The sequence below is a fragment of the Poecilia mexicana genome, unplaced genomic scaffold, assembly GCF_051168715.1.
Source record: "Poecilia mexicana isolate PSO_F unplaced genomic scaffold, ASM5116871v1 scaffold_20, whole genome shotgun sequence".
Classification (NCBI taxonomy): Eukaryota; Metazoa; Chordata; class Actinopteri; order Cyprinodontiformes; family Poeciliidae; genus Poecilia; species Poecilia mexicana.
In genome coordinates, this window is record NW_028263389.1 from 18,388,289 (window position 1) to 18,402,194 (window position 13,906).

Sequence of the window (13,906 nt, forward strand, 5' to 3'; positions counted from 1 at the left end):
TTTCTTCACTGCAGCGACTTAAAAAGGCAGCTTTCCAGTTCACAGGACATGCTAGCAAAGAGATTTACCAAATATGGCTCAGCTTTCCATCTATTTACACAACCACAGCCATAGATGCATGAAACTTCAAGATTCCCTACTGAAAGCTACTGTCATCAAATAATACAGGCTCATTGGCTTTAGTCCAGTTTTGTGTTAAAGCTGCAGTATGCATGTTTTTAAAATATTTGTTAAACTGTCACCATTTCATGATAGTTTATGGGACAGATAATCTCCTCCACATCCTACCTGAGCTAGTAGAAAAAATGCGCTGCTCCAGACCAAAAATAGCCAATCAGAGCCAGGAGGCGGGTCTTATCGCTGTCAATCAACCTCCTGTATTTGATTCTAAATGTGGCAATGGTGAAGAAATGATTTACAGCTACAGGAAAATTGTTTATGTCCCATCATCAGTGGACATGCTAACTAGCTTTATCATTCACAACAGGCTATGCTAGGTGATTTATAGCACTAAGCCCCGCCTCCAGGCTCTGATTGTTTTTAATTAGCACTGGGAGAAGGCAGAGAAGCTCGATTTTTTTTCCTAAGCGATTTAAAATCTGTGCAAATATATTTTTTAATAAAAGTTACATACTGACAGTCATAACTTGAATTTTTCAATCTATATGAATGAATGGCAGCCAAATACGAACACAAAGCCAGTTTTGATCAAAGTTCCCTCAAAATGACCTCAGCTATGTTTGAATGCAGGATCTCTGCCAGTCCAGCCAAGATGAGAGCTCAAACATCAGACAACAAAACATTGGTGATTCAGGTGCCACTTGCTAAAAGACAATTAACCAACAATTAGTGGAGCTGCATGTAAAAATTAAAACATATTACTCTTATGACATGAGCACTCAAATCGTCAAACTTTGTGTATCAATTCAATTTGGTTCAAATAAATCATTAAAAGCATCAAATCAATTAGATTCATGGCCATAATGATGTAAAACTTTAAGGTACAATTTTAGGTTTGATGGATGTTGCAGGAACCAGTTGCTGGTCTCCATTAGTTCTGCTGAAGTCTGAACTTTCCAGAAGGAATTTTATTGGTTGCAAAATTCCTGCACAGACCTTTGTACTGAACAAAAATTAAGTAACAGTTTTCCTGGGAATGACATAAGTTTCTCAAGAAAGGCAAAACATTTTTTACACATTTCTTCTAAGAACTAAGAGCTGACCAAATTTCTGGAACAACCCAATTTGCCCCAGCAGGTACGGAAATTCAAAGCAACATCAAATCTACGTCCAAATTGTACGATTCATTTATGACTTTCTAGGAATGATTTAAAGGCAGTGAAACTTTAAAACATCAATAAAAATCCCATAAAAATGGCTACAAGGGAACTGCTTGTTTTTTGGTGCTATATCACCATATCCTGTTACAACATTTTACTTTATTGGCATTATAAGACACCTTCCTTATCAGTGAGGAAGAAATTCAATGTTCCAGAAATGCTGAACTGCTCTTAACATTTTTATTGTTTTTGAGATGATAGACATACCAATAAAGATAAATTGTTTGGTAAAGAGCATGATAATTACATAATCTCAGCAAGTTTTATAGATAATAGCTGAGTCCAGAAATTAATTTCATTGACACAGAATTATAATTACAGATTTAAATATACATAAAGCCCATCACTCTGACTTATAGAAATAATTCAATAATTATTTGAAGAATCTTCCGCCAATCTGATAAAACACTGGGAGAAACCTTGACTTATGTCTGTAGCTCCAAGCGGGAACCATGTCTGTATCACCATTTCTAAACAGGAACATTCTGTGTTTATATTTCTAAGTGATCTCTGGGCTGCTCTGGGTCCGATCCCTCACCTAGGACCTGTTTGCCCCGGTAAACCCGACCGGGTCTCCACCACGATAAGGTGGCAGCCCACGGAGAGGAAAAAACAAATCCAGAAACAGTTCCCTTCTCTGAGCTGATCTGGAGAGAGGCCAGAAGGTGGCGCTCTGGTGTTTCTAACTAAAGTTTTCTCAGTTATTTTTCTTTCTAAATGCTACATTTGGTCTGGCGTTCTGATTGGCTGTGGTTCCTTCCTGGAGGAGGCAATCAGCTGACATGATGCTGCCATCATCTGACTGTCATCCGTCTCCTGCTGATAACGTTTCACTTCCATGAACATGGAAAGTTCTCCTGGCCAGCTGACCCGTTGTTGTGTCTCCGCTCCGTTTTCTCTCAGCTCCAGTCAGTCATGGCTGCTGGTACTGATCCCGGTTCTGGTTCTGTTGGAGGTTTCCTCCTGGTAGAGGGGAGTTCTTCCTCCCCACTGTCATAACATGCATGTTCTGTATGAGGGATTGCTGTGAAGTCAATGACTCTACACAAGCAATTTGCCGTCGCCCCCTGCTGGTCAGGAGGAGTGAATGCAAAAAGTAATGACTCCATATAATCTGCTGGGTTTTATTTGGTACAAACTTTATAAACTATTTCATAATTAACTGAACCTAATGAATTTATCATTTGGATCAACAGTAATCTGACTAAATTGAAATGACTTTTTGTAAAATACCTTGACAACAACATTGTGAATTAACGTTATAAGCTTTGAACGTTTTGGTGTCTACTTTTGGGGTTTTGAACTTTCTTATATTAGTTGTTGGGGTTTTTGTTTGGGTTTTTTTATATTGTTCATTGGTGGGGCTCATTTGTTAGTTTGAAAGTTAAATTTTATATATTGCCAATTCACAACAAATGTCATCTCAGTGCACTTTAAAGTAATTTTAGTTCAATCACATGTAGTCCAATTGTTGGTACAAAAAGCTCAGCTGCTTATTAAAGTAGCTTATAAAGAACTAAATAAACTTTATTTACTGGTCAGAATCCAGAGCTGTCATTCAGAGTTGTCATCATTACCAACTTCAACTGTGATCTCTACAGAAACATTGACGCTCAGCCTTCAGCGAAACCACCAGTCAGATCCACGTTTCTGTCAAAAAATTCATCTAGTTTCAACCATATTTATTATCTTTCAAGTCCCTTACTTAACTATGAACCATTTACTTAAAGGAAGTTGTAAAATTACAAAATAAAAATGGAATTTTCCTCCACTTTTCAATTTTCTCTGTTTTGAAAAAACAATCAACTTAAGATAGCAGTAAAGCTGAACTGATAACGTGGTGGCATAAAACAACACAATGTGTTTTATTATACAAGACAACAGCTCAGTGTGGCAACTTCCTGTCAGCTGGACTGTTGCATCATGTCATCTGTTAGCATAGCAGTTGCTCAATTCATTGAACAATACAGAACACAAGCAAGCAAAGAGCTTATTATATTTTTATACCATCACAAACCACAAACAGTGTTAAAATTTACATTTTCTGTCTGTAACTGATGTCATATTTTCCACATTACACTAAAACAATACTGTTGGGTTTAATTCTCTTTCATGCTCAGTCTTTAGTGTAAGACAGTTCAGGACGCCCCCTTGTGGATGTAAATAATCCCTTCACTCCTTTCAGAGCCTGAGATTTATTGCTGCTGTTTTTCAAAGAAAAACAACACATGGGAAACATTTAAACCCATTACATTACATCTGTCATGTAACGGAAACATGTTTTCTGATTGCTGGTTAAACAGCGGATAAACGGTTTTCCTGTAACGGTAAGTTGTTTCTCTGTCATTAGCACAGTTAGCAACATATTCACAAGCTTGACTAACAGCGCTAAGCCCCTCCTCCTGGCTCTGACCGGTTGTTTTTGGTCGGGAACGAAGCATTTCTTCAGACTACATTCGTAGCTCAGGGAGGAGGTTGAAGAGTTAAACCTTGTCACAGATTATCCATCTCATATTAAACTGTCAGGACATGGCAGCAGTTTTAACATATGTGGAACAAATAGATTATTTATAAAAGTTACACGCTGCAGCTTTAAGGTAAAGGTGGGAGTATCTATGCCACTTTGAGGAAGGAGTCCTGCATCATGCTCTCCACCTCCTCCACCAGAACGCTGTAATCTGCCTGAAGAGCTCTGTGTCCGCTCCCGCCTCTCTGCCTCAGGCGTCTCATCATCTCTCCGTGTGCTGCCGGTTCGGACGCGGCCGCTCCCAGCTGCTCCAGCTGCTCCACGGGATCTGGAGGAACATTCTGGATCCGAAGAGCTTTGAACACGGCGGGAGCAAACTTCCCATAGTGCGCAGTGGAGCAGAGCACAGTGGGGCACGATCCATCCTGCAGCCGATCGGCCACCACTTTCACCACGGCGGTGTGCGTATCCATCAGGTATCCCGTCTGAGTGTGGAGCTCCTGGACGGCGGCCAAGCAGTCCTCCTCAGAGCACCAGCCGGCCTGCACCTCCTGCTGCATCCTGCCAAGGAGACCCTCAGGAAGCTGGAAGCGTTTCTGCGCGTCTAAGTGAGTGAAGAGGTCGTCGACCAGGCGGCTGTTTCCTCCTGAGACGTGGTGGATGAACCTCTCCAGGTTAGAGGACTTCAGGATGTCTATGGCGGGGGAGTGGGAGAGCAGCAGGGGACGACCCTGGAGGTCGTACTGGCCTGTGGAGAGGAAGTCTGACACGACTCGGTTGTGGTTGGACGCACAGATGACTTTTCTTATCGGGACGCCCATTTGCTTGGCGTACAACGCTGACATGGCATTACCGAAGTTCCCAGTAGGAATACAAACATCCAGAGGATCTCCAAAGTTCATCCCACCGTCTCTGCACAGATCCAAATAGCAGGAAGAGTGATAAACAACCTGGAAGAGGAAAACAAACCATTAGTGTCAAAGTTTTTTCTCATAGTGGACCAAAATATCACTTTTAAAAACTGAAATCACCAAAAATGTTGTGATTTTTTTCTACCTACTCAACAACAAACTAATCATGAACTACTTTAAAGGGGCAGTGTCATGTATTTTCCAGGCACATTGTGTCATTTTATACATGAATCAGGCAACTATGTTAACTTAAGTTAATATAAAAAATTATAAATGTATATAAGATATGACTGAGGGGAAATTTGACTTCATAATTTAGAAAAATTGGGTCTCTGTCTCTTTAAGAAACTTCTGCTCTTTCTAAAATGTTGCCTTGAGGAAACTATCACAATATTTCAGGGATACTGGTACTGAAAATAAAGATACTTTAGCAGACTGCTACTTCAGCTAACAGCTACTGGAAATAAAGTAGCTGTTAATCTGCTAATCAGGCTAACTGCAAAATACTTAGGCAGTTAGCTTAAGTAATTTAGTACTTTAACTGTTACTAAAAATAAAGATACTTGGCTGAATGCTAATTTCAACTAGCTATAGGGACTTAGGCTACTTGCTAGCGTAGGGCATTGTTGTTCTGTTTACTGTTGTAGCAGAAAAAATATCACAATGATTTATCGGAACAATAATAAGCTAATTGATGATGTTATACCAACAGTAGTCTTAACTACTACTACTTTCTGGAGTTTTATGTGCTTATGCTAGTTGCTACTGAGGCTAATGCTACAATTAAAGAGATTTAGGCTACTTGCTACTTAGACTAAATGCTAACAGAACTAAAGATACTCAGGCTAGTGCTACTAGAAGTATACTTTGGCTAACTGCTACTGATCGATGTAGCTGAGTATGTTTTGCTTTTCCGTACTCAACCCAACCATGAAAATAACAGAACCAAATCCAAGACTTTTCCAAACCGCCCAGGATCTTTGAGTCGTATTGAGCTTTTGGAGAAAGTTAACACACCTGAGGTAATAGCCGTGCCCAGTTGATGGAGTTGGCGGTGCTGAGGACGGTGCCGTACTCCACAGCGAGATGCCCGGTCAGCCCCGACTCGCCAAACATCCTCTTGATGCTCTTCTGACAGAAGTCAAAGTCTGACAGGACGCTAACTGCTCTGGCGTTCCCTTCCCTGAAGCTCGTCATCTGCAGCTTCTGGACCTCACTCACTCCTTCTTCTGGGAAAAACACCAACACTCCTGTTCGGTGTCTGTCGGCGCCGCTCAGTCGGCTGAAGCCGCTCAGGACGGCGCTGCCTGTGTCCCCGGACGTGGCGACCAGGATGAGGAAGTTACACATTGGTGGGAGGCAGTGGGCGAAGAGTTGGGGCATCAGCTGCAAGGCGAGGTCTTTAAACGAGGCGGTTGGACCGTGGAAAAGCTCTTGGATGTATTGATTTTTAACAAGATGCTTCACAGGAGCAACTCTGTCACTGGAAAAATTGTCTCCATATGCTTTAAATACCATACTCCTGAGGTCCAGAGGAGAGACGTCCAGCGGGTGGATGCACTTTTCCAGCAAAACCGAAGCTCTCTCTGGGTATGACATGGAAATTAATCTGAGCCATTCGCCTTTAGGAACGTCTGGAAAGCCTTTCTTGGGAACATAAAGACCTCCATCTGCAGCCAGGCCCTCTATAACCACATCACTGAAATATGTTTTTCGATCGGGTGACTCTGAGCCGCCACTCCGGGTTGAAACATAAGTCTCCTCATCGTGTTCCAGATATCTCTCCACTGCCTTCAAAACCTTCTCTGCCACTTCCTCCACTGTGTCTCCCATCCCACAAAACACCCTCACATCCAGCCATTTCTCATAGATCTGCTTCCTGTACAGTAAAATGTCTCTCATGGACACCCCGTCTTCTTGGCCCACTATCCGGTTAACCTCCATCCTGCCGAGTCTCTCCAAGATGTCCCGGCTGTCCACGTCCAGGTAAACCACGACCCCGTTCTGCTTCAAGTGCTGCATAGCTTCGCCATGAAGAGGATTGGAGCCTGTCAGGGAAACGATGCACCCAGATGCAGAGAAATTGCTCAAAGTCCGGCCTTCCTCCTCCAGGAAACGTCTTCCTCCGAGCTCTGCTAACTTGGTTGCAACCGGCATCTTCCAAGCTGGCTCTAAGACATCGTCATCGACGTCTAAGGCGGGCAGGCCCAGTTTGTTGGCCACAATTTTCCCAACTGTTGTCTTCCCTGCTCCGGGCGGACCCATCAGCAGAATGTTTCTGCCCCCCAGTGGGGTGGATTTTGTGGAAAACCATGACTTGGATGTGGGAAGTTGGCACAAACGGCATCTTGCGGTCCTTAAGGAAATCTGAATGGCGCTGAGTAATCCCATTCAGGAAAGAAGACGGAGCAGCTGCTTGTCCCTCTGCAAAGGAAACATGTTGGCTAATTATGACACAGATCAGAAGGGAAATGAAAATACAAGAACATGCATGCAAACACGACACAAATATTTGCATCAGTATGTAAATATTAATGATCAACCATAAACCAGAAGAATGAGATTCTGTGCAAAAACTGTGGACTTTTTTTTTCTTATTAAAGGTTCTTATTCTTGAACAGGTTATCGTCTTTAGTTGATGCAGAACATTTTTTGTACCAAATCATTCTTTCATAATGAGATTTTAATCTGCTCCGTTCTGTCTATTTTGGGTGTCTTGTTACTTTAATTCCAAATAAGTTGCTGCTGGCCACAACCCAAACTCAACTTTTACACTCTCACATGAAAATGACTGCAAACAGATTATGCAACCGCACATCTTTGAAAAGCAGAAGTGGAGCCTCCTGCACAACCAACGTGGATGCAGCAAGTGGTTTCTAGGTGGCAAGTCAGCAACAAAACACTTGTCTTTTCCAGCAGCCATTGTACAACACATAAAGATCGATAAAACTAGCTGACCAAAGTGCTCGAGCTCAGCTGGGGTTGCTAGGTGACAGGGCTGGGCTATGCTGGGGTTGCTAGGTAACGTGCAGTGCCCATGGAAAGTATTTAACAACCTGGAGGTTTCTGAAACAGCTAATTTTCCAGACACTAAAACATCTCGTTTTTTTGTTTCGTTTGGGTTTTTTTTTTTTTTTTTTGGGGGGGGGGGTGGGGGGGGTTACCGCTTTGGCTGTTTTTAGAAGCAACTGAGACACAAATGGAAGTTTAAAAATTTGTAAAATGTGAATTTTGAATAAATTCAATTTGAATGGAAGGCATAAGAAAGGGCCTTAGAGGAGCAACCATTGCCTTGTATCTTTACAAATAGTTTGATGTCCATCTTGTGGATGACTGGTAGCTGCTGCCCCAAGCTAAGCATGTGAATGGAGCAATTAGATAAAAAAAAAAACAGGGCGTTACATCTTAGACTGACTTTAAAGGTCTCAGTTAACATGATAAATGTTGAAGAAAGGACAATTAAAAAAACATTTGGGAATGGTATCTAAAAAAAACTAACAGAAAAGCTGAAAATTAATTACTTTTTGTTCATACCATCCAGGTTATCCAACAGTTAATCCATAAACACAGTTTTAAAAATATATATTATCCAATAAGGAGACTTTTTCAGTCTGATAAAAAAAATTAAACAGGTGTACTTAATAAATGCGTTCGGAAAAGTAAAAAATCCCGGCCATGTATTTGGATAAATAAATAAGTATATTGTGCATAAGAAACACCGCATTTTTCTAATCAGTTTTTATAATATTGTGTTAAATGGTTTGTCTACAATAACAGAAGAAAACTGTCGATTTGAGAGGCTTCCTGCTCAGATAACTGACTGAAGTGGACTTCAGACTATATTATCAAAAGGTTATCAATGTTGTTTTAAACTGTTTCAATAGCCTCCATAAATTATACACCTTCTAAGGAAAACACTCACGTAAAACTGTTTTTCGCTCTTTTGCCAAGATAATGATTTATTTACGAAACCATGTCTGTATTTTCTCACCGTTGTCAGTGTTCCTCTGTAAGCTACGGCCAGCCCATAGGGACAAAATTACTCCAAATCTGTTTGGATCTTTATAAAAATCTGTATTATATGAAATCATTCCCAAATCGTTTGATATATTAGGTCAAACTACAAGTAAATCGTATACATTTTGAAGGTTTAAAAGAATAAGAAAGCAGTTTCAGAAAAACTTAAATAAGCATGTTTGGTTTCAGTTTATTGCAATGTAGGAAAAAAATCGTTTTTAAGACAAAATCCCAGCATTATTAAAAATAAAAATATTTTAAAGAAAACATATTCTACAACAGAGATATTTAAAAACAACTATAACGGAATGAAGAAATACAAAATTTGAAGATGTTTGGATAGAAATATTAAAGTATAAATTATAAATTAGAAGTAATTACCATGAAGAGAATGATGTTTTCTTATAAACAAAAATATGACGGATTCTAAAATTAATAATCGGCAGTGACAACATTTGTATTTCTCCTGCGCAATCTTACAACAGTTTCGACAAGTCTAACCTCCACAATATGGCGGCGTCATTGACGTGCAGAAGCGCTTGACATGTTACGTCAAACAGGAAGAATACTTGGCTGCTTTCAAGTTCACGTTAAAACCTCGGAATGTAGGGCTTTCGTAACAAAAGCGACAGCAGTTTGACAAACGTAACTGTTGGATTAGCAATTTTTCGACAGCTATTATTTCTAAAAAGTCACTTTTACTTACTTAAGATATTCTAACAGTACTTTTATGTTTTGAGCGCAGTGGTTTTATAAGTCAAGTGCTTTACGAGTGTTGCGGAATGTCACGTTTGTTGTATCGTTGCCTAGCAACGAGCTGGATAGCTGCTTTTACATTTTAAAGTAGCGTTTTCAGAACTCTACCAACAATGTCTGAAGCCATCTACCCAGCAGGAAGCGTCTACGACTGGATCCCAAAGGAGCAAGAGGAAATTAAAAAACCACCAAGGTGAGTTTTATAAATCATAAAACGCGTTTTAAAGAACATGACTTTAAAAAAGTACATTAACTGAGGTTTGACTAGTGTAATGGATCAACTTTTATCTAAATCTCATCAAATGTCTAGGTATCTTAAATGTACAGACCTAAATCACTGTTTAAAATTGGGTTTTTAAGTTCCACTCACTTCCCATTTCAACCAGTTCCTGATGTTGAACCGTTGTATTTTTTCAGTCAAGGAAGCAAAAGACACATTTTAATATCTTTATTCAACTTTAGAACCAAAACAGACAACAAGAGAGATTAAAATGTTATCTTATTGTTGACCTCAAATGTAAAAAGTAGGATTTATTTAAGTTATTACAGTCATGATTTGTTTTTGTTGTTTCCCCCTTAAATATTATTGAATGTGGATTGAAGTGATTGTTTGGTGTAATATTATGTTCTGAAATCTCCTTAAAGATATGTGTCCAAGTTCAGGCCAGCTGTCATTCTTGAGCACAAGCTAACCAAAGATGCGAAGAAGACGATGGGACCACCAAAAGTGGAACTGCCGTCTCCGGATAAGTACCTGAAAAAACACTCAAAGCATCCCAAACCACCTGAGAGTAAGTCCCTCTATCAAAATGTATGAGGATTTACCTTTGGGGTGTGAATCTGACGTCTGCATTTCCTTTTGGGACAGAGTCTGAAGACGGGCATAAGACTCGGACCTGCGCAGTGAGGAAGCCAGCGGTCCCTAGGCGGACTGAGAAACCGCTGATGGGGATCCAAACCAAAAGGGATTTCCTACAGACTACCGTCATGTTTCCCATGAAGCCTAAAGCCATTTCTGTTGACACAAAGGAAGGACACAAACAGCTCCTGGAAAACTCTGGACTTGTCCCTAAATACGTCATGAAAAAGGTATTTTCTATGTAGAGAAAAGGCATTTTGAGACTATTTTCTCTCCATAATTTTCCTTCATCCTGACTCTAAACTTTGTGTACTTTTTGTAGAAAGCTTGGATGAGTGTTTGTATTAATAGTTGTGTCTTTTTCATGGGTAAATGTCATTCTGTGTAAGTTTTTCTTTCCCTTCTGTGTTTATCAACCATGAAGAAATTGTATGGGGCTAAATTGGGGCCAAAATCTTTATTAAAAAGAAGAAAAACAAAAAAGATTTGAAGCTTAAACTTCAAATCTTTTTTGTTTCAGGACAATTGTCCTGAAAGTTATTACAATAAACAAGAATATTGTTCTTTTCAGACAGTTTTCAAGTAATATAATAATAATAGTATAATAATGTAAGAACATATTCTCAAAGATCAATAAAATTTGAATTCTGATATTTGTATGGTAAAACTCTGGCAACCACACCTGTCAGCATTTTACCCTAAACTAAAGCCTTTGTTTGTTTGTTTGTTTGGTTTTTACAGTGTACCTTGGAAATGCTTGAAAAGTTATTGAATTTTATTGCGTGAAAAGCGTAAGAACCCTGATTCGTGTTGCTATCTGCAGGATTACGGCGAAGTGCCGATGTATCTGCAGCTGCGTGAAGCCGAGCGGAAGGCCCAGGCGGAGAACCAGCGCCGGGTAAGGGAGCAGAATGTGCTGCAGCGGCTAACGGAGGAGGATCACCAGGCCGTCCTGAAGGTACGCGATTGTTTTTAGAACAGGGAGTCACTGCAACATCTAAAACCTCTGCTGAAGTAAACGGCGTTAGACCGATGAAGTCAGAGGCATGTAAACACAGAAATAAGTATTTTTTAATGCAAAAATTTGCTTTTAGCTAAATTAGCTTAAAGCTAATTTAGCTTTTTTTTTTTTTTTTAGCTACTAATGTTTGCATCTTTTATTTAGAACACAGGTGTCAAACTCAAGGCCTAGGGGCCAAATGTGGCCCTCTAGGCTCCAAATCCCCACACTTTAATTATGCAGAAATGCGTTATTCTACGTTTATTGCAAAATTTCTTCGAAAATGATAAAAAACGTTGGGTATAAGTGATGCTAACTCCCACCTGCAGGTGGCAGCACTTTGTTGCTTCTACTGCACTGCTGCCTCAGCCTGACTTGGTGTCAAGTTATACCGTGATTGATGTGAAGAATAACTAAAAGTCACATGTACGTCATACGTAAGCATTACAATGGAGTACTGGGGCCATAATAATAATATAAACGTTTTTAAAATAAAATTATGAGAATAAAGTCACAATATTAGGAGAAAAAGTCATAATATTGGTATTTTAGCAGTTTGATAATAGATTTTATAGATACATTTTGCCACAACCGTCCCTTTAAGAACATTCATGACATTGATGTGACTCTTCTCCTCTAAGGGACTGAAGAAGAAGTGGGACGAACTCCACCGTGAATATCAGGGCCTTCCTCTCCTCATCGACACGCCGTCAAAGAAAACCCGGAAGATCTGCCTGGAGGAGAAGATGAGTCAACTGGAGAAGGACATCAGCTTCTTTGAAAGGTTCAAAACCATTTTTATTTACGATGATTAGGGAAGAACGGTTTTGGTCGCTAAATCGCACCACTAGAGGGAGCTGCTGCAGAAAATGTTGGTGTGTGAATTTCCAAAATAGCTTTAACAAATTATATACGTTGTTGTTTTAGCAGTTTGACTCTCAACATTGAGGTGAGAGAACTGTGGTTACGTTCACACAGCAGGGAAATGCGTATCCGACCTTTTCAGCCCCTATTCTGAATTGGATCAGAGCAGAATCAAACTTGTGCTGTCTAAATGTGATTTTAAACCAAAATTGCTCGAGCATTTTGAAAATATTGACTAATTTAGAAGTTACAATAGAAAAAATCTATCAGCAGAATAAAATGAGTATAAATTATTCACAAGACTAGACAATATCTAGAGCCTCTCCATACTAACCCATAATTTTTTCCCTGGATAGCATCGTGATGTCATCAGGGAATCCTCCCCCTGTTGCTCCATCCAGTGTTTTGGTGGTGGAATCAACCCATTAATGTTGATGGCCCCAATTATAATTTTGTTTCTCTATTTCCTAAACAATTTGCCAGAAACACCTTAATTTTAATTCCAATTCATTTATGAAATTTGATAGCCCATTTATTGCATATAATTTGGCCTGAAATAGGGCTTTTCTCCTTCTCCCCCTGAAAATATAATTAAATTATCAATTTGAGATCAATTTGGAATCTGTTATTGTTTATAAGATAACACAAGTTTTCCAAATCAGCTGTCTAGAATTCAAAATAGACTATGAGATGTTTTGGATTTAAAGTTTTATCAGTAACGTTTTATCTCTATATTACGAATCCGAATAGACTTCAAAAAGCCGTTTCTGTTAGCTGTGTGTTCTTTTTATGAGCTTCCTTCATGTCTCTTAATATGATCACATTAAAGGGTAGTATTATGTAAAACCGACTTTTTTGAGCTTTAAATCATGTTAAAAAGTCATTCCTTCATCAAAAACATGGATTATTGCTTTGATTCTTTCATTCATGTTTGAGAAATCCTTGAGTCTCCATAGCAACCATTCAGCTGTGCTAAACGCCTGGGTGGACTTAGCCCCGCCTTCGAGTTTCCACCTCACAGAGCAACCCTCTCCCACCCAGCTCCTTTAGACTAGCCAGCAGCAGTTAGCAGACATCTGCTGGAAATATGTGTAACAGCTATTTCTCAGTGAAACGCTGGTAAAAACATTAAAGGGTTAACAGAGGAGCCATGTTGTGACGACTTCCAGAAGGCGGAGTTTCAGAAAGAGCAGAAGCTTCTTAAAGAGACAGAGGCTCAACAATTTCAAGTCATTAAATTACGTCAAATTTCTTTTATAAAAGCATTTTTATAGCAACTAAAGTTAACATAGTTACTTGATTGTGGTACGAAATGAAACTGTGCCTGGAAAAGACATAAAACTGCCATTTTGAAATCAATGCAGGAACGGCAGTGTCTGTTTTTACTCCCGTAAACGGAGCGATGCTGCGTCACGTTTTTCATCTGCTCATGCAGGTCGGTTCGGGGATGTAAACCGTTCACTCACAAGTCTCATTGTGGTTTAATTAATAGTGTGAAGGACTGCACAAAAACCAAAACCTACTGTGTGAATGTAGCCTCTTCATGTTTTTCACATCAAAATGTAACATTTGATTCTTTCCGTGTTTCTTTTCACTTATCTTTAAATAATGGTTTTAGAATTAAACACTTATTTGTATTTAAAAGTATAAAGGCAGTGCTATAATATACAAATATGTTTGTTGTTTTTTTTC

The 13,906-nt window shown here is 39.5% G+C and overlaps 2 protein-coding genes across 2 annotated transcripts; one reads left to right on the forward strand and one right to left on the reverse strand.

The window, feature by feature from the left end:
• Positions 1-3,326: 3,326 nt before the first annotated feature.
• Positions 3,327-8,758, reverse strand: thnsl1 (threonine synthase like 1). Its single transcript, XM_014992000.2, has 3 exons — positions 8,710-8,758; positions 5,736-7,142; positions 3,327-4,757 (listed from the first exon to the last, which is right to left on the reverse strand). Exons 2-3 carry the CDS (start codon positions 7,107-7,109, stop codon positions 3,954-3,956), a joined length of 2,178 nt encoding a protein of 725 aa, XP_014847486.2. The 5' UTR covers positions 7,110-7,142; positions 8,710-8,758; the 3' UTR covers positions 3,327-3,953.
• Positions 8,759-9,520: 762 nt separating this feature from the next.
• Positions 9,521-13,155, forward strand: enkur (enkurin, TRPC channel interacting protein). The gene is made up of 5 exons (XM_088001414.1): positions 9,521-9,684; positions 10,137-10,282; positions 10,360-10,580; positions 11,174-11,308; positions 11,992-13,155. Exons 1-5 carry the CDS (start codon positions 9,605-9,607, stop codon positions 12,163-12,165), a joined length of 756 nt encoding a protein of 251 aa, XP_087857540.1. The 5' UTR covers positions 9,521-9,604; the 3' UTR covers positions 12,166-13,155.
• Positions 13,156-13,906: the final 751 nt, after the last annotated feature.